Source organism: Oncorhynchus mykiss, chromosome Y, assembly GCF_013265735.2.
Source record: "Oncorhynchus mykiss isolate Arlee chromosome Y, USDA_OmykA_1.1, whole genome shotgun sequence".
NCBI lineage: Eukaryota > Metazoa > Chordata > Actinopteri > Salmoniformes > Salmonidae > Oncorhynchus > Oncorhynchus mykiss.
This window is the reverse complement of record NC_048593.1, coordinates 14052160-14073160: the sequence shown is the minus strand read 5'-3', so window position 1 is coordinate 14073160 and position 21001 is coordinate 14052160. Positions and strand designations below refer to the sequence as shown.

Sequence of the window (21001 nt, the reverse complement as noted above, 5' to 3'; positions counted from 1 at the left end):
CTAGACAGAGGAAGGTACTGTATATTCTAGACAGAGGAAGGTACTGTATATTCTAGACATAGAGGAAGGTACTGTATATTCTAGACAGAGGAAGGTACTGTATATTCTAGACAGAGGAAGGTACTGTATATTCTAGACAGAGGAAGGTACTGTATATTCTAGACAGAGGAAGGTACTGTATATTCTAGACAGAGGAAGGTACTGTATATTCTAGACAGAGGAAGGTACTGTATATTCTAGACAGAGGAAGGTACTGTATATTCTAGACAGAGGAAGGTACTGTATATTCTAGACAGAGGAAGGTACTGTATATTCTAGACAGAGGAAGGTACTGTATATTCTAGACATAGGAAGGTACTGTATATTCTAGACATAGGAAGGTACTGTATATTCTAGACAGAGGAAGGTACTGTATATTCTAGACAGAGGAAGGTACTGTATATTCTAGACATAGGAAGGTACTGTATATTCTAGACAGAGGAAGGTACTGTATATTCTAGACAGAGGAAGGTACTGTATATTCTAGACAGAGGAAGGTACTGTATATTCTAGACAGAGGAAGGTACTGTATATTCTAGACAGAGGAAGGTACTGTATATTCTAGACAGGGGAAGGTACTGTATATTCTAGACAGGGGAAGGTACTGTATATTCTAGACAGAGGAAGGTACTGTATATTCTAGACATAGAGGAAGGTACTGTATATTCTAGACATAGAGGAAGGTACTGTATATTCTAGACATAGAGGAAGGTACTGTATATTCTAGACATAGAGGAAGGTACTGTATATTCTAGACATAGAGGAAGGTACTGTATATTCTAGACATAGAGGAAGGTACTGTATATTCTAGACATAGAGGAAGGTACTGTATATTCTAGACAGAGGAAGGTACTGTATATTCTAGACATAGAGGAAGGTACTGTATATTCTAGACATAGAGGAAGGTACTGTATATTCTAGACATAGAGGAAGGTACTGTATATTCTAGACATAGAGGAAGGTACTGTATATTCTAGACAGAGGAAGGTACTGTATATTCTAGACAGAGGAAGGTACTGTATATTCTAGACAGGGGAAGGTACTGTATATTCTAGACAGAGGAAGGTACTGTATATTCTAGACATAGAGGAAGGTACTGTATATTCTAGACATAGAGGAAGGTACTGTATATTCTAGACATAGAGGAAGGTACTGTATATTCTAGACATAGAGGAAGGTACTGTATATTCTAGACATAGAGGAAGGTACTGTATATTCTAGACATAGAGGAAGGTACTGTATATTCTAGACATAGAGGAAGGTACTGTATATTCTAGACATAGAGGAAGGTACTGTATATTCTAGACATAGAGGAAGGTACTGTATATTCTAGACATAGAGGAAGGTACTGTATATTCTAGACATAGAGGAAGGTACTGTATATTCTAGACATAGAGGAAGGTACTGTATATTCTAGACATAGAGGAAGGTACTGTATATTCTAGACATAGAGGAAGGTACTGTATATTCTAGACATAGAGGAAGGTACTGTATATTCTAGACATAGAGGAAGGTACTGTATATTCTAGACAGAGGAAGGTACTGTATATTCTAGACAGAGGAAGGTACTGTATATTCTAGACATAGAGGAAGGTACTGTATATTCTAGACATAGAGGAAGGTACTGTATATTCTAGACATAGAGGAAGGTACTGTATATTCTAGACATAGAGGAAGGTACTGTATATTCTAGACATAGAGGAAGGTACTGTATATTCTAGACATAGAGGAAGGTACTGTATATTCTAGACATAGAGGAAGGTACTGTATATTCTAGACATAGAGGAAGGTACTGTATATTCTAGACATAGAGGAAGGTACTGTATATTCTAGACATAGAGGAAGGTACTGTATATTCTAGACATAGAGGAAGGTACTGTATATTCTAGACATAGAGGAAGGTACTGTATATTCTAGACATAGAGGAAGGTACTGTATATTCTAGACATAGAGGAAGGTACTGTATATTCTAGACATAGAGGAAGGTACTGTATATTCTAGACATAGAGGAAGGTACTGTATATTCTAGACAGAGGAAGGTACTGTATATTCTAGACATAGAGGAAGGTACTGTATATTCTAGACATAGAGGAAGGTACTGTATATTCTAGACATAGAGGAAGGTACTGTATATTCTAGACAGAGGAAGGTACTGTATATTCTAGACATAGAGGAAGGTACTGTATATTCTAGACATAGAGGAAGGTACTGTATATTCTAGACATAGAGGAAGGTACTGTATATTCTAGACATAGAGGAGTAGATCCCTGGCTTAAGCCGTAAATGTCGGTCTTTTTTTCATTATTTTTTTCCAGATCAGCCCAGCAGACGGGAAGATCCTGCACTTTGGGCGGGTGCGGAACTGTGAGGTGGAGCAAGTCAAAGGTGTCACCTACTCTTTGGAGACCTTCCTGGGACCCCACACCTGGGCTGAGGCCATCAACTGCACCATAAAGCCATCAAGTGAGTACCTCTTCCCTTCACCCCCACCCCGGTCTAATGGGATCTAATACCTAATCCTAATTTAAACCTTCATCCCCTTGAGACTTGTTGATCTGAAAGGGTTGGGTGGGTAAATACAGTATAACTGATGTTGTGGACCTGATATACCCACTAATCATTTTTATACATCCTATCAGAATTAGATACATCTAATCCTGTTTTGTTTAGAGGCTAGGGATTTAGGATTGGTTTGTATAATTATGTGCGGGTTCCCCAGATGAAGAGGACCCCAGCTCATTCCAGGACCTGCTGGTGACTAAAGAGGGGAATGAGCTGTTCCACTGTGTGGTGTACCTGGCTCCAGGAGACTACCACTGCTTCCACTCCCCCACAGACTGGAGGGTGGCCCACAGAAGACACTTCCCTGGTCAGTGCGCTGTTAGGACTGTCCTGCTCATACATTTGACATTGAAATTCCCCTATATAAACACCAGAATTACTCCGCTATGCTAGGACAATCCCAGGACGTTCTGAACACACACATCATAATCAGGGGCGTCATACACCCCAAAACATGTGGAGGCACAAAGTATGTGAGGATGGCTGGGGCTGGTTAATTGGATTATTATTTTTATTTTTTGAAAACCCGAAACGGCTTCCTGCAATCTAGAGCAATAATCATTATGCTTCATTCTATGTTTAAAAATATATATATGTAGGTTTTTCTGCATATCTAATCATACCTCTTGAGCATCCTCCTGACTGGTGGTTATTTTTTAAACTCTTCTCCTACAATTTCCGTGGCCACGCATAAATCTAATTGACATAATAATTTTAAAAAAAACATAAAAATCTGTTTATTTAAAACCTCTAAGGATCTGCCCCTTTTTTTTATTTATTTTTTTTTGCCTTAAATGACACCCAAATCTAACTGCCTGTAGCTCAGGACTTGAAGCAAGGATATGCATATTCTGATACTATTTGAAAGGAAACACTTTGAAGTTTGTGGAAATGTGAAATGAATGTTGGAGAATATAACACATTAGATCTGGTAAAAGATTTTTGTATTTTTTTTTTGTACCATCTTTGAAATGCAAGCGAGGCCATAATGTATTATTCCAGCCCAGGCGCAGTTAGACTTTGGCCACTAAATGACAGCTTTGTATGTGCAAAGTGTAAGACTGATCCAATGAACCATTGCGTATCCGTTCAAAATGTTCTATCAAGACTACATTTTCAAGTTCATAATTGTGCACTCTCCTCAAACAATAGCACTGTATTATTTCACTGTAATAGCTACTGTAAATTGGACAGTGTAGTTAGCTTAAATTCTTGTTAATCTTTCTGTCCTGGGGAATTATTTTTTGTTTCTTACAACCTCATGCATTAGCCTACGTTAGCTCAACCGTCCCGTGGGGGGGACACCGATCCTGTAAAGGTTTTAAGTTGTTTTTTGCATAGGCTGTGTCTCAATCCGCCAATATCGCCCTTCTGCAGATGCGAGCTAGAGTGGTGTTTTGTCAGATCATGAGGCATCCTGAAAATCGGTCTTCTCTAAAAACTTCTGTAGCATCCAAATGGTTTGCCTCATGTGGAAAGATGCGACTCTCATGAGTTGTTTTGTCCTAGGACGCCTCACAAGACCAGGCACTGTTTTTCCACTCCTCCAGTGTTTGTGATGCTGATAGGAGTGGAACCCGGTGTGGTCATCTACTGGAATAAGAGATGCCATTCTGCAAACAACTGTTGTACTGCGCCGTTATTTGCCTCTTTGTGGCCCATCTGTTAGCTGGCACGATTCTTTGCCTTCTCCTTCGACCTCTCATCAACAAGCCGTTTTTGCCCACAGGACTGCCGCTGACAGGATGTTTTGTTTGTCTCACCATTCTCGGTAAACCCTAAACACTGTGTTGCGTGAAAAGCCCAGGAGGCTGGCCATTTCCGAGATACTGGAACCGGTGCGCCTGACACCAACAACCATACCGCCCTGAGTCGCTTAGGTCACTAATTTTGCCTGTTTTATAATGTTCAATCGAACAGTAACTGAATGCCTCGATGCCTGACTGCCTGCTTTATATAGCAAGCCACAGCCACGTGACTCACGGCCTGTAGGCGCGAACCATTTTCGTAAACAGGGTGTACCTACTAAACTGGTGTATAGTGCTGCTTGCAGTGTTTGTATTAGGTTTTGTATCTGTCGGTGTACCTGTGTATGTACTTCCTGCTCCCTCTGTGTCCCTCCCAGGCTCTCTGATGTCAGTGAACCCTGGCGTGGCTCGCTGGATCAAAGAACTGTTCTGCCATAACGAGAGAGTGGTGCTGAGCGGAGAGTGGACGCACGGCTTCTTCTCCCTCACTGCTGTAGGAGCCACCAATGTGGGCTCCATACGCATCTACTTTGACAAGGTTGGTTGGAGAAAAAACCCACTTAAGTTGGATGTTTCACCAGTCTGAACCTGTTCTGGTGCTGTCATAGTATATAACCACTCATTCATCCATTTTGTTCTGGCTGGTGCATAGTGCAGCATCAATGTCTCTCCACGTCATAGTATTTAGGGACCGTGGCATTGTCCATACATGGAGGAGGTTCTGAATGGGAGGATCAAAGTTAGTGTTCCCACTATTGTTCCTTAAACATGTATTTACACCGCAATTCTATACTGTTGACAAGCTGTTCAATTATAGTGTACGTACACATTTTTAAACTGCCGTTCGATGTGTTACTGATGGCGATCTCTTTCTCTGATATTGTGAGGACAGACCAGGGTCACCTGCTTAACCTATTAGGACATAACAGTACATGCAGTACAAAGTCAGCGTGACGAAGCTGAGAGTGGACCAGCCTGACTCGGGGTTTCTGACCCCTTGTCTCTCTGAGCTATGTTACACTTCTTATCACTCCATTAAGCTCCCTCTGCTTCCTGTCTCACTTACCTGTACGTCAGGCCATTTCCCTAAGCTGCTGACACACGCACAAACACACACACTGGTAGTCCTATTTAATCTCCACACTCACTGTGTTCAAACTGACTGATCTCCCATTGATTAGAGAAGAGGCTTAGGATGATGTGGACGTTTTAAAAGCCCACCATCTCTCACTTCCTTACTGTAGGTCAATAGGATCTCGGCTTCGGGGGCAGACAAGCTAATGCGTTTGGTCCTCTGGATCAACGCTCGGCACTGGGCTGCCTCCCTGGGTCAGTCAACAGAGAGCAGACCAATAAGGGGACGTTCTGCTCGCTGGCGCAGCCTGCTGTCTCGTGTTTTCATCTGAAGTAGATGGATACAGGAGTTTCTCCTCACCATGTGACATTGTGACCTGACCAGGAAATACTCCTTTGTTTTTGGGTCCCAGTCATAGGATTCCAGATTCAGTTGTCATGAGATTAGGCCCTACAGTTTTCCTTGTCAATTCAACAGGTGGAAAGGGAGGAAAAAGGAGGCGAGAAAGACGATGGGGAGATGAGTGAGGGGGCCAGCGATACAAGCTGTTTCCACCTGGGCGTAGTCAACACAACGGGAGGATATGACCTCATTCAGCTGCGCTGCTTATCGTCTAATGGGAATTAGTCCAATTCAGCTATTGTCCTCCAATTCCCCATTTTTTTTGTTTTTTGTCCACATCACATGGATGGACACTGAGTTTATGGGGGGGTATAAAGCTATGCTCTATAACCAATATGTGATCATTATTATATATTTACTAAACTGGCCCCACTTTTCCCCCCCAGGAGCTTCGGACCAACAGCCCGCGCTACAGCAAAGGCTCATACAACGACTTCAGCTACTTGTCTAACAACAACCAGGAGGGCGTGAGCATGAGGAAAGGGGAGCACCTGGGAGAGTTCAACCTGGGCTCCACCATCGTCCTGCTCTTCGAGGCTCCGCACGACTTCACCTTCAACCTGAAGGCCGGCCAGAAGATCCGCTACGGAGAACCCCTGGGGACTATGTGAGCCAAGATGGCTGACCCGAGAGACGCTTTCTGGGGGAAACGGACTAAACTATAAGAAACTGATGGACACGCTAACGTGCTTGTACAGATCCAAGTGGACTTGCGTGTGCACACACTCATTCATACACTGACATTCAGTACATGTACTGTACATTGAAATTGAGAGATGTTCAGCTACCATACGATGCACTGACTGACTCACAGCAAAAACTCACAAGCCACCACTCTTGCTTTACTAACAAGGGGGTCTGTTCCATCAACTAGTTTCAAATAACTATTTACTTATTTTGACAATTGATTACGACCAGCAAAAGCAAGATAGTTTACAGCAATTAGTTACTTTTTAGTTCCATAAGAATAACATAGCTTTTAAATTTTATTAGCATCTTTTATTTTATTTTGATACATTTTACCCATATTGCCTTTTGTCAGGGGTCTCCTCGTCAATGGGGAGTTCCTCTGAGGTTTCAGACACGAGCAGCACTAGCCTGATTTTAAACATCTGCTTAGTGCCGTGTAGCCCAACTCCCTTTGTCTGTTGGCCATACGTCACAAACAGATCTGGGACTAGGCTAGCGAGCAGCAAGACACATCCACACACACACAGGTAACCCCTGTCACACTAAGCCACTATCATGTGGGCAGGCTTCCCTATATAGTATACACACCACGAAGAAGGAATGTACCAGAGACTATATACAGAGCTACCCTCCTTCTCTTTCCCTCCCTCCTTCACTCTGATATTGAACGCCTTCCTCCTCTCCTTCTGTCTCTCATACACTCTCCGTCCGCGCTGCTGGCTCTCCCTCTTCTGTCATCCCCAGAGAAGGTGCTTGTGTTGGGGTGATTATGTGGACCCATCCCCTTTCCTGTCATGTAGGTAAAGACTGGCACGATTCCTCCCAGTCAAATGTGTCTGGGTTGTATTAATTAGGCACCTGCAGGAAGTAAACTGTCTGAAACCAGCCAGGAGTACCTGGACTTGGTCCAATAGGAACCTCTTATTTTCAGTGTGATGAAGAGAAAAAAAATGTTTGCTATGGTGTGCCCTAATGAAAACTTCCCTGTTGTATTAAGCCCATGGTGTACGATCTCTGCCATCACAGCCATGCATTATTCATCATCATTAGAGGTAGCTAGTAGCGCTGCCTGCTGCCAATTATTTCTCCTGTAACCCTAACCGTAAATGACTGCTAAAAGGGGTATGTCACATTTTAGAGTAGACATTAACATGTGATGGTGATTTCTGTGAAGATTTACGATGACGTGTGTTAATCTAACCCAATTCATCAATGGACTAAATCCTGATGTATTCCTCTGAATGGAGCCATTTGAACTCTATGCTGATATACAGCCTTCTGACCATCATTACAAAACAAACCCATGCCGAAGTGCAGCACTGGTGGTAGGATCATGGGAGAGAATGTGCAAGCTGGTACTGGTAACTATTACTTTTTGTCTTCTGTTCAGTTGAATTGGAATAAGTTGTTAAACTGGAAGTTATCTGCCAGTGATAATATTCAAATAAGTTGGGCTAAACCTTTTTTTAAGACTAAAACTTATGCTGATGTCGATACTAACGATTGTGACACCCTTCAGATACCCAGGGCTGAGCTATTTAAAGCTATCTTTTTTCTGTGTTTGTTTTAGATTTTCTAGTAGTGCCAAAAATACTACGTTTTTTGGGGGTTGTTTTTCGATGTATTCACACACACACAAAAATTGCTTTGAACAAATGTAGACTTCCTGGTGCTTTTTGTGTTTCTGCTGCTGAACTATTACTCTGTTTGTAAGGGGGGTCGCGGCCTCTTCTGACTCTGACCCTTCGGTCAAGGAATTCTGACATCTAGCGTACGCCGAGCGGTGGTCACAGACGTGATGGACCGGTGCCGGTGACAAACCCCTTGGCTACGTCGTCGTTCCACAAATAGTGTTGCATACAGAAACTAAACGCCAGGGTCACTGCCTGCTGCACACTTGTTTTTATATGTACATTGTAATATACTTGAATCATGTGACTCATTCAACACTGCATAGACTTTAATCTCACATTGTTTTTTTTAGATGCAGGAAAACATGTCTAATAAATTTTGCCGTATTCTTAAAAAAAAAAATGTTTGTGTGAGAAGAAAATATGTACTTCACACATTATAGGATTGGTGTTGATCTCTGGAGCTAACCCCTGCTCAATTGTAATGTTAGAGGAGTGATTTGATTGGAGCACAAGGGAAAATGTCCCAAAGGACATATTGGTTCATGGGAGCAATGGTCTGCTATGTAAATTACCTTGAGATAGAAGTTACCCTAAACCACAGATTTAGGATCAAATTCGCCTATCCTAATGTTGATGGATATTTTTCCAATATTCACTCAATGCACTCTGGGTTTTTACAAAGTGCAAGATGAGCCATTCCATCAGATTGCGTTACTGGACTACTTGATACTTACAGTTTGGAAGCTAATTGATTGCATTTACCTAAAATGTGAGACACATAATAATTGTAATAAGATACTGTTAACATGTAAATAATATTGGTAAAATAATAAATAGCAGAGTAACTGCAGATTAAGTGATTTAATTGAAAGTTGTACACCCCAGTGAAGGCTACTTCCCCGTTAAGGCTACAAAGTCAATTCTAGCGCTACGATATGATTCTTACCCAATGTTTTCTTCTCACACTATTCAAACCCCACAATTGAATAAACTGCCTAGGACACTCTTAGCCTATAGATCACATATTGCAAACAAATAATCTGAATTAAAAACACTTTAATTTCTGTTCGTCAATTTACTAATCAATATCCCAAAACGGCACACGTTTTTTCCGCGTCCTGCATATCTTCTCTCTTGTGGCACCAATTTGAGGGTTTATGTCAAGGGAAACGGTGTTGCAGTAGTCTAGTGTATGGTGCGGGAATAAGGACAAGAACATTGGGCGCTTTGTTCACATTGCGCTAATAAAGGGAACCAGACTCCCGATCACCTCAAGATGGTCTCAGTTCGATTCACTTCGGGTGCTCTTTTGAAGGGGTCCGAGTTCCTTTGGAGTGGTCACACACACTGCACGAAAAAGTTCACAAACGTGCCAAAAGTAACCAAGTGTAAAAACACCTGGTTCAAGTCCTTCAAATGAGTGGCTTCGTCTATTTTCAGCCACACATAATGAGCACACAGCCATGCAATTTCCATAGACAAACATTGGCAGTAGAATGGCCTTACTGAATGGCTCCAGTGACTTTCAACATTGCACCGTCATAGGATCGCACCTTTCCAACAAGTCTGTTCTTCAAATTTCTGCCCTGCTAGAGCTGCCCCGGTCAACTGCAAGGGCTGTTATTGTGAAGTGGAAACATCTAGGAGCAACAACTGCTCAGTTGTGAAGTGGTAGGCCACACAAGCTCACAGAACAGGAACGCAAAGTGCTGTAGCACGTAAATCAAATGTATTTATATAGCCCTTCGTACATCAGCTGATATCTCAAAGTGCTGTACAGAAACCCAGCCTAAAACCCCAAACAGCAAGCAATGCAGGTGTAGAAGCACGGTGGCTAGGAAAAACTCCCTAGAAAGGCCAAAACCTAGGAAGAAACCTAGAGAGGAACCAGGCTATGTGTGGTGGCCAGTCCTCTTCTGGCTGTGCCGGGTAGAGATTATAACAGAACATGGCCAAGATGTTCAAATGTTCATAAATGACCAGCATGGTCAAATAATAATAATCACAAGCAGAACAGTTGAAACTGGAGCAGCAGCATGGCCAGGTGGACTGGGGACAGCAAGGAGTCATCATGTAAGATGGTCCTAGGGCTCAGGTCCTCCGAGAGAATTAGAGAGAGCTTACTTAAATTCACACAGGACACCGGATAGGACAGGAGAAGTACTCCAGATATAACAAACTGACCCTAGCCCCCCGACATGTAAACTACAGCATAAATACTGGAGGCTGAGACAGGAGGGGTCAGGAGACACTGTGGCCCCATCCGATGACACCCCCGGACAGGGCCAAAACAGGAAGGATATAACCCCACCCACTTTGCCAAAGCACAGCGCCCACACCACTAGAGGGATATCTTCAACCACCAACTAACCATCCTGAGACAAGGCTGAGTATAGCCCACAAAGATCTCCGCCACGGCACAACCCAAGGGGGGGCGCCAACCCAGACAGGAAGATCACATCAGTGACTCAACCCACTCAAGTGACGCACCCCTCCTAGGGACGGTATGAAAGAGCCCCAGTAAGCCAGTGACTCAGCTCCTGTAATAGGGTTAGAGGCAGAGAATCCCAGTGGAAAGGGGAACCGGCCAGGCAGAGACAGCAAGGGCGGTTCGTTGCTCCAGAGACTTTCCGTTCACCTTCACACTCCTGGGCCAGACTACACTCAATCATATGACCCACTGAAGAGATGAGTCTTCAGTAAAGACTTAAAGGTTGAGACCGAGTTTGCGTCTCTCACATGGGTAGGCAGACCATTCCATAAAAATGGAGCTCTATAGGAGAAAGCCCTGCCTCCAGCTGTTTGCTTAGAAATTCTAGGGACAATTAGGAGGCCTGCGTCTTGTGACCGTAGTGTACGTGTAGATATGTACGGCAGGACCAAATCAGAGAGAGAGGTAGGAGCAAGCCCATGTAATGCTTTGTAGGTTAGCAGTAAAACCTTGAAATCAGCCCTTGCCTTGACAGGAAGCCAGTGTAGGGAGGCTAGCACTGGAGTAATATGATACATTTTTTTGGTTCTAGTCAGGATTCTAGCAGCCGTATTTAGCACTAACTGAAGTTTATTTAGTGCTTTATCCAGGTAGCCGGAAAGTAGAGCATTGCAGTAGTCTAACCTAGAAGTGACAAAAGCATGGATTAATTTTTCTGCTTAATTTTTGGACAGAAAGTTTCTGATTTTTGCAGTGTTACGTAGATGGAAAAAAGCTGTCCTTGAAACAGTCTTGATATGTTCTTCAAAAGAGAGATCAGGGTCCAGAGTAACGCCAAGGTCCTTCACAGTTTTATTTGAGACGACTGTACAACCATTAAGATTAATTGTTAGATTCAACATAAGATCTCTTTGTTTCTTGGGACCTAGAACAAGCATCTCTGTTTTGTCCGAGTTTAAAAGTAGAAAGTTTGCAGCCATCCACTTCCTTATGTCTGAAACACATGCTTCTAGCGAGGGCAATTTTGGGGCTTCACCATGTTTCATTGAAATGTACAGCTGTGTGTCATCCGCATAGCAGTGAAAGTTAACATTATGTTTTCGAATGACATCCCCAAGAGGTAAAATATGTAGTGAAAACAATAGTGGTCCTAAAACGGAACCTTGAGGAACACCGACATGTACAGTTGTCTCTGTGAATGGACAAACCATTCACAGAGACAAACTGATATCTTTCCGACAGATAAGATTTAAACCAGGCCAGAACTTGTCCGTGTAGACCAATTTGGGTTTCCAATCTCTCCAAAAGAATGTGGTGATCGATGGTATCAAAAGCAGCACTAAGGTCTAGGAGCACGAGGACAGATGCAGAGCCTCGGTCTGATGCCATTAAAAGGTCATTTACCACCTTCACAAGTGCAGTCTCAGTGCTATGATGGGGTCTAAAACCAGACTGAAGCATTTCATATACATTGTTTGTCTTCAGGAAGGCAATGAGTTGCTGCCTTTTCTAACATTTTTGAGAGGAATGGAAGATTCGATATAGGCCGATAGTTTTTTATATTTTCTGGGTCAAGGTTTGGCTTTTTCAAGAGAGGCTTTATTACTGCCACTTTTAGTGAGTTTGGTACACATCCGGTGGATAGAGAGCCATTTATTATGTTCAACATAGGAGGGCCAAGCGCAGCTCTTTCAGTAGTTTAGTTGGAATAGGGTCCAGTATGCAGATTGAAGGTTTAGAGGCCATGATTATTTTCATCATTGTGTCAAGAGATATAGTACTAAAACAATTAAGTGTCTCTCTTGATCCTAGTTCCTGGCAGAGTTGTGCAGACTCAGGACAACTGAGCTTTGAAGGAATATCTAGATTTAAAGAGGAGTCTGTAATTTGCTTTCTAATAATCATGATCTTTTCCTCAAAGAAGTTCATGAATTTATTAAAGCCATCCTCTCTTGGGGAATGCTGCTTTTTAGTTAGCTTTGCGACAATATCAAAAAGGAATTTCGGATTGTTCTTATTTTCCTCAATTAAGTTGGAAAAATAGGATGATCGAGCAGCAGTAAGGGCTCTTCGATACTGCACGGTACTGTCTTTCCAAGCTAGTCGGAAGACTTCCAGTTTGGTGTGGCGCCATTTCCGTTCCAATTTTCAGGAATTTTCAGAGCTCGGGTATTTTCTGTATACCAGGGAGCTAGTTTCTTATGAGAAATGTTTTTAGGGGTGCAACTGCATCTAGGGTATTGTGCAAGGTTAAATTGAGTTCCTCAGTTAGGTGGTTAACTGATTTTTGTCCTCTGGCGTCCTTGGGTAGACAGAGGGAGTCTGGGAGGACATCAAGGAATCTTTGTGTTGTCTGTAGAGAAACTTTGTCAGGATCTTCATGAAATGGGTTTCCATGGCCGAGCATAAGCCTAAGATCAAGTGTCACCTGGAGTGGTGTAAAGCTCGCCACCGCTGGAGCAGTGGAAACGCGTTCTCTGGAGTGATCAATCACGCTTCACCATCTGGCAGTCCGACAGACGAATCTGGGTTTGGCGGATTCCAGGAGAGGAGGATAATGGTCTGGGGCAGGTTTTTCATCTTTCGGGTTAGGCCCCTTAGTTCCAGTGAAGGGAAATCTTAATGCTACAGCATACAATTACATTCTATACGATTCTGTGCTTCCAACTTTGTGGAAACAGTTTGGGGAAGGCCATTTCCTGTTTCAGCATGACTTTGCCCCTGTGCACAAAGCGAGGTCCTTACACAAATGGTTTGTCAAGATTGGTGTGGAAAAACTTGACTGGCCTACACAGATCCCTGACCTCAACCCCATTGAACACCTTTTGGATGAATTGGAACGCCTACTGCGAGCCAAGCCTAATCGGCCAACATCAGTGCCCAACCTCACTAATGCTCTTGTGGCTGAATGGAAGCAAGTCCCCGCAGCCATGTTCCAACATCTACTGGAAAGCCGTCCAAGAAAATTGGAGACTGTTATAGCAGCAAAGGGGGAGACCAACTCCATATTAATGCCCATGATTTTGGAATGAGATGTTCAACGAGCAGGTGTCCACATACTTGTAGTGTAACTCCCAGAGTTGAGGCTAATTCTGAAAGTGAAAAACTGAAATATAGAGTTGAAGTCAGAAGTTTACATACACCTTAACCAAATACATCTCAACTCAGTTTTTCAGTTAATCCTAGTAAAAATTCCATGTCTTAGTTAGGATCACCACTTTATTTTAAGAATGTGAAATGTCAGAATAATAGTAGAGATTTCTTTCAGCTTTTATTTCTTTCATCACATTCCCAGTGGGTCAGAAGTTTACATGCACTCAATTAGTATTTGGTAGCATTGCCTTTAAATGGTTCAACTAGGGTCAAATGGGTAGCCTTCCACAAGCTTCCCACAATAAGTTGGGTGAAATTTGGCCCGTTCCTCCTGACAGAGCTGGTGTAACTGAGTCAGGTTTGTAGACCTTGCTCACACACACTTTTTCAGTTTAGTTCTCACAAATCTTCTATAGGATTGAGATCTGGGCTTTGTGGTGGCCACTCCAATACCTTGACTGTTGTCCTTAAGCCATTTTGCCACAACTTCGGAAGTATGCTTGGGGTCATTGTGCATTTTGAAGACCCATTTGCGACCAAGCTTTAGCTTCCTGTCTGATGTCTTGAGATATTGCTGCAATATATCCACAATTTTCCTCATGATGCCATCTATTTTGTGAAATGCACCAGTCCCTCTTGCAGCAAAGCACCCCCACATGATACCGCCACCCCTGTGCTTCACGGTTGGGACGATGTTCTTCGGTTTGTAAGCCTCCCCCTTTTTCCTCCGAACATAACGATGGTCGTTATGGCCAAACAGTTCTATTCTTGTTTCATCAGACCAGAGGACATTTCTCCAAAAAGTATGATATTTGTCTCCATGTGCAGTTAAAAACCATAGTCTGGCTTTTTTTATGGTGGTTTTGGAGCAGTGGCTTCTTCCTTGCTGATCGGCCTTTCAGGTTATGACAATGTAGGACTTGTTTTACTGTGGATATAGATACTTTTGTACCTGTTTCCTCCAGCATCTTCCCAAGGTCCTTTGCTGTTCTGGGATTGATTTACACTTTTCGCACCAAAGTACGTTCATCTCTAGGAGACAGAACACGTCTCCTTCCTGAGCGGTATGACGGCTGCGTGGTCCCATGGTGTTTATACTTGCGTACTATTGTACAGATGAACGTGCTACCTTCAAGTGTTTGGAAATAGCTCCCAAGGATGAACCAGACTTGTTGAGGTCTGCAATGTTTTTTCTGGGGTCTTGGCTGATTTCTTTAGATTTTCCCATGATGTCAAGCAAAGAGGCACTGAGTTTGAAGGTAGGACTTGAAAGACATCCACAGGTACACCTCCAATTGACTCAAATGATGTCTATTAGCCTATCAGAAGCTTCTAAAGCCGTGACATCATGTTCTAGAATTTTCCAAGTTGTTCAAAAGCACAGTCAATTCAGTGTATGTAAACTTCTGACCCACTGGAACAATCTTGTCTGTAAACAATTGTTGGAAAAAATTACTTGTCATGCACAAAGTAGATGTCCTAACTGACTTGCCAAAACTATGGTTTGATAACAATACATTTGTGGAGTGGTTGAAAAACGAGTTTTAATGACTCCAACCTAAGTGTATGGAAACTTCTGACTTCAACTGTATGTAGACTAATATACGAATATGCTAATATACTAATATACTAATAGCATAAATGTACAAAAAAAGTACCAAACCTTAGTTGCTGTAAAGTGAAACGCATTGACCAGTAAAACCACTTGAGGGAAACAAAGGGCCATAGAATTGTTATCTTACAAAATCATGACGTGTGTGTGCATGCTTGTAATGTATGTGTGTGAGAGTGACTGCGGTTGTGTTTAACTATACTTGTGGGAACCATAAGTCCCCACAGAACTAGTAAATGAAAAACATTTGTTTGACCAACTGGGGACATTTTGTCAGTCCGCACAAGGTCAAATACTATTTCTAGGGCATTTATGGTTAAGGTTAAAATTAGGGTCAGGAGCTAGGGTTAGGGGTAAATAGGATTTTGAATGGGACTGAATTGTGTGTCCCCACAAGGTTAGTTATACAAGACTGTGCGTGCGTGCATGTGTTTGTTTGCATTTGTGTGTCCATTTGTCTGCATGCGCTTGTTCACTTTGACTCATTTCACAAACATGCTGAGCATACAAATGTAAAGTTTCTGGGTGAAAGCAGAATAAATAGCCACTTGAATTGTGTTTCATATGGAACCAGGTAAATGTAACACTGGACTGAACCTAAATTCAACAAAACCCATACAGGTACTGTAGCTATGTCAGTAATCCTGTAGTATCATGGTTTAAACTTGAGTGGTCTCTGTACACCACTCTCTGCAACTCGAAAAGTATCAAATACAACAAACAAGACGGTCATGTCAATATGACACACTGTACCTGTGTGATTATAGCTTTGAGTGGTCACACTTCATTTACCAGTTACATTATATTTCAATGGGCGGTGTAACCTAGCAGCAGGCTACAGATACTGTGAGAGACAAAGGGAGAGGAGTGACCTGGTCACCGTGACAAATGCACCTGTGTTGAGCAGCGAGAGGAGTGACATTCCAGGACTGAGGCTTGCCAGTCGTCACCACACCCTCTCAGGGTTTCGGGCGTCTGCTCTGTTCTCATAGGGGTGGGGTCAGCTGGTTCCCAGGTACACCAACAGCACTCTACCTCACCGGAGCATGTGTGTGGGCCATCTCAGTCTTTACTCTGACACACACTGCTACAGGTGTGGCTCCCTTTTCCTGTAAAGAGACACAGAGGAAGTGCACCTAGAAGGGTCTTCAAGAGACAACCATTAAACCTTTAAGTGCTCACTGGATTGTATGACCCATCTAAAGACCTGGGGAATTGACATTGGATGTCATACAACACTTGACTGCTGCGGAACTACACAAGTTGAAGAGGTAAGCGTGAACAATCGGTGCTTGTTACTGGTGATGGTTTTAAAAGTTCCGTATAAAAGACGTTTCAGTGTCAACGTGACATAGGATCATTAAAATGATTTGGAAAGGGAATAGGATAGAACAATTCTAGCAGTAAGATGAGTTAATGGATAAACCCTCACGTGAGAAAGATCCTACAGTGAGCTTTGTTTGGATCAGGAATATGCAGGAACATTATGAAGCAGAGGGACTGAAAATGATTTTTATTTTATTCTGTGATACTCCTCTTCCCCAAATTTCTCAAATGTCAAGCAGAACAAAACCAGAGCTTTTGTAGTTTCAGAATTCTCTTTATACAGTTGTTTTTTCAATCTGTTTTTTTACAGAACTATTCTTGGAAGGCCAGTTCGAGTCACCAGAGGAAACCAGAACAACTGGTGACAGCAAAGCTTAATGTTCAGAAAGGAGCCTCAATACCGTGTCTGAGATCTGACATTGACAGTCACAGACCCTATCTACCTGTGTTTCGTCCTCTCAGCTGCCTTTAACCAGCCATCATGAATCTGTCTCTGGGCAGCTCTTATGGAGAAGTGACCATCCCTCGGGCCAAGCTACGTTCTGCAGAGGACAGCACGATCATCATCAACCCCATGGCCCTGGAAAGTACCTACAGCAACCGCAACTCTTCCCTCAACCCGTACGGTGCCTTCAAACCCAATGGGGAGTCGCAAGCCCCCTCAGACGTTACCAAGGGTGGGGATGGTGACGCCTCAAACCCCTCGCGCTACAACGGCCAGTCCTCCTACACAGTGCAGGAAGACAAGGAAGAGGAGGTGGGTCGCTCTCGGGCCTGCTGCCTGCGCTGCCGAAGGAAGTGAACTGGCAAATTCCACCCAGATCAGGAAACCGTCAAACAACACCCGGCTACAAAGGTTCAGGGTATATGAACTAAGACAATCAAGGGACACTGTCGGAAGACACTGTCGAACCTGGTGTTACCAGCTGGATTAAAAGCCAAAGCCATTACTGGTGAAACGTATAGTTTTGAAGGATTCATCAGTGGTATCATTAAAATGTTATGCAATTTCCAAAGGGATTCTTTTTGAGATTGGATGCAAGATGCACTCACACACTATGGCAGAATCTGCCTTTGAAACAGAAGTGTTTTATATAAGCCTTTCACTTACGACTTTGTATGCTTGCTTTTTTTTCTTCTAGTCGACAAGACTGTGCTATATTTAGCTGTGGGTTTTTTTGTTAAATATTTATACCCTAATGTCTTCATGCCTTATTAGATTTTTTATCTGTCAGTGTTTGAATGACGTCAAAAAAGGCCACTTGGGTGGGTGATGCAACTAGCCAGTGTTCAGGGAGTGGTAGAGAGTAAGACAAATGCTACAGTACACATGTCAAGGAATTAATATGCAACAACCTTTTAATTCCTCTGTCAAACCAACCCGTCACAAAAGATGACATGCTAGGCCTTTTTTGATTTGTCATGGACAGACCTGACCGAACCAGAGAGGTGGATCTAGAGGAGGGGCAGCTAGCTCAGAGTCTGGGTTCGTTTCTATGGGCCTTACTGAGTCCAGTCTTCCCAACCCATACCACACCATAACACACCACTCCATCCTGCTGATCCATCTGCTGGGCTGGTCGCTCTGCTGCTGCTGGTTTACAATGCTGCCTTTGTGCAACTGGGTCCCAGGAAACCAGGCCACAGGCCCCCGCAGCCCCAGCTCAAACCCCAGTAATTCTGCTCTGTGTGTGGTAAACAGTACCTCACTGTCCCCCCTGACCATAAAGAGTTGAAAGCGAGGCCTGACTGGATGAGAATTGAAATGCGATATGGCCATGCTCATGCTGTCTTGTTTGTATGAGTCACACAACCACTGTACGTCCCATAGTTTAGCCTTGTGAAACTATTACTGAAACTCTAATCTGCATTGTTCGTTTTTAGAAATTTGATAGAATTTTTTGGGTGGTGAACTTGTACAGCTTATTAGGGTCACCTCATGAACTGGTCTCATGTATAAAAGCCCCTCTTAGTTCAAGCCCCTAATCCCCCAACAGGATTACATGACGTGTGTAGGAGTTAGAACTTCAATGCGTGAACTGTTTATTTTATTGTTATCCAGTCAGCAGTGGACTACAACTACTCAGCAAAGCTCCGCAGGTTACTAGGACCCAGAGCTAATGGAATGTATAGCAAATGTCGACACTATGTATGATTGAGTTTGTATAATGATAACGTGGAATAAAATGTTGTAAATAAAATTATAATGATAATGATAATTGGGACTGTGGTATAAACTACACTGAACAGAAATATAAACACAACATGTAAAGTGTTGGTCCCATGTCTCCATGAGCTGAAATAAAAGATCCCAGACATGTTCCATATGCACAAAAAGCTCCTCATTGCTCTAAAATGTGCACAAATATGTTTACATCCCTGTTAGTGAGCATTTCTCCTTGCCAAGATAATGCATCCACTTGACAGGTGTGGCATATCAAGAAGCTGATTTTAAACAACATGATCATTACACAGGTGCACCTTGTGCTGGGAACAGTAAACAGTCACTCTAAAATGTGCAGTTTTGTCACACAACATAGATGCCACAGATATCTCACATTTTGATAGAGCATGCAATTGGCATGCTGACTGCAGGAATATCCACCAGAGCTGTTGCCACGTTAATTTCTCTACCATAAGTAGTTTTAGAGAATTTGGCTGTACATCCACCCGGCCTCGCAACCGCAGACCACATGTAACCACTCCAGCTCAGGACCTCCACATCCGGCTTGTTCACCTGCGGGATGGTCTGAGACCAGCCAACCGGACAGCTGATGAAACTATGACGATATCCTGAGGCCCATTGTCGTGCCAATCATCTACCGCCATCACCTCATGTTTCAGCATGATAATGCACGGCCCCATGTCGCAAGGACCTGTACACAATTCCAGGAAGCTGAAAATGTCCTCATTCTTCCATGGCCTGTCACCCATTTGAAAATGTTTGGGATGCTCTGTATCGGTGTGTTCGACAGCGTGGTCCAGTTTCCGCCAATATCCAGCAGCTTCGCAGCCGTTGAGGAGTGGGACAACATTCCACAGGCCACAGTCAACAGTCTGATCAACTTTATGCCAGGGAGGTGTGTCCTGCAGCATAAGGCAAATGGTGGTCACACCAGATACGGACTGGTTTTCTGATCCAAGCCCCTACCTTTTTTTTTAAGGTATCTGTGACCAACAGATGTATGTATATCTGTATTCCCAGTCATGTGAAATCCATAGATTAGGGCCTAATTAATGAATTTCATTTGACTGATTTCCTCATATGAACTGTAACTCAGGAACATCTTTGGAATGGTGTGTTTTTAGATTTGTTCAGTGTACATAACTGCATTAGTGTTGTTGTTAATAGGAGTTTTTAGAGCTTTTCCTGGTCAGGTGACCCAATAGAATTATTGTTTGACCCAAATATTGGCCTTTTTCATGCCGGTGTGTGATGCAGTCAAACACCGACAGGTTAAAGTTTACCCCGGTCTTCTTTCTACCCATGACGAGGTTGAGGTGTAACAGTCACAGGATGGTGACGGCAGCGACAGAACCAGTCTAGGTTGAACTTGCTGTGCTTCTCAGAACAGGAAGTTGAGGCTTCATGTTTTCAAAATAGTAGGTAGACATTGTGCAGGTAGACACTTGTAAATAAAGGCAGTGGGTAAACGTTTAATTTTTTCAGCTCCTCAGACAAAATGAGCTACAGATGAATCTAGCACTTCCACTGCCATTCATTCACACTATTGGTGATTATAATTATGATCATTATGTCATGCTGCACTCATGAGGATACTGAAATACACGACTTGTTGAATTCATGAAGTTACTACCCCATTTTCGTTCACCCAGTAACTATGCCACTTGTTAGCCACAGACCATTTTACTACTGTGTCTGTGGGAGTACAAGAATGCATTCCTGTCCTTAATGGTCCTCAACTCATTTCAGTGAGATGTCAGAGTACCAATAACAGGTTTGAGTGCATTGCTCAGAAGCTTGTGTCATAGAACAATTAATGCACCTGATCCGGCTCACACATTCCATCAGAGGTTGTGATTCCTGAGTAATACGTAAGTGTTCTGGAGTAGGATGAACTATATATGGCTGTATCTACGTCCCGGTCCCGGCTAGTGGAACCGGATAGGCCACTGGTGTGTCTGTTTTCTATGACATGCATGCCTTACAAGTCTCTCCACCAAGATACTTACTGGAATAACTGGCCCTACCTGCTCTTTGCCCATAGGCCCCTGCCCTCAGTCTGGTCAACATTGAATGTTCTGTTCTCTATCAGTGGCGTAGCACGGTTTCGCAAGGCGAAACCTATTTTGCCATTCATCTGAGAGAAAATGTTGCTGTTTTAGAGCTAATTTCCTGCTAATCTAACTACACATTTTGCCATGAGG

General features: G+C 43.0%; 2 protein-coding genes across 12 annotated transcripts in view; both read left to right on the top strand.

Moving 5' to 3' along the window:
• The window catches only part of pisd (phosphatidylserine decarboxylase), a 49665-nt gene extending 41115 nt beyond the window's left edge, over window positions 1-8550 (top strand). For all 11 annotated transcript variants that reach the window (XM_021590716.2, XM_021590720.2, XM_021590718.2 and 8 more), the window contains 4 exons: window positions 2355-2502; window positions 2759-2908; window positions 4727-4887; window positions 6213-8550. In XM_021590716.2, coding sequence (XP_021446391.2) covers window positions 2355-2502; window positions 2759-2908; window positions 4727-4887; window positions 6213-6437 — 684 coding nt within the window. In that variant the 3' untranslated portion in view covers window positions 6438-8550. The remainder of the gene's footprint in view (window positions 1-2354; window positions 2503-2758; window positions 2909-4726; window positions 4888-6212) is intronic.
• Window positions 8551-16255: 7705 nt separating this feature from the next.
• si:ch211-202f5.3 lies at window positions 16256-18831 on the top strand. Its single transcript, XM_036968187.1, has 2 exons — window positions 16256-16557; window positions 16923-18831. The coding sequence occupies exon 2, from the start codon at window positions 17094-17096 to the stop codon at window positions 17412-17414; it is 321 nt and encodes a 106-aa protein (XP_036824082.1). The 5' UTR covers window positions 16256-16557; window positions 16923-17093; the 3' UTR covers window positions 17415-18831.
• The last annotated feature ends 2170 nt before the right edge of the window (window positions 18832-21001 follow it).

Excerpts from the sequence above, each read along its gene's own strand:
- si:ch211-202f5.3 (XM_036968187.1), top strand. The coding sequence starts at position 17,094 with ATGAATCTGTCTCTGGGCAGCTCTTATGGAGAAGTGACCATCCCTCGG.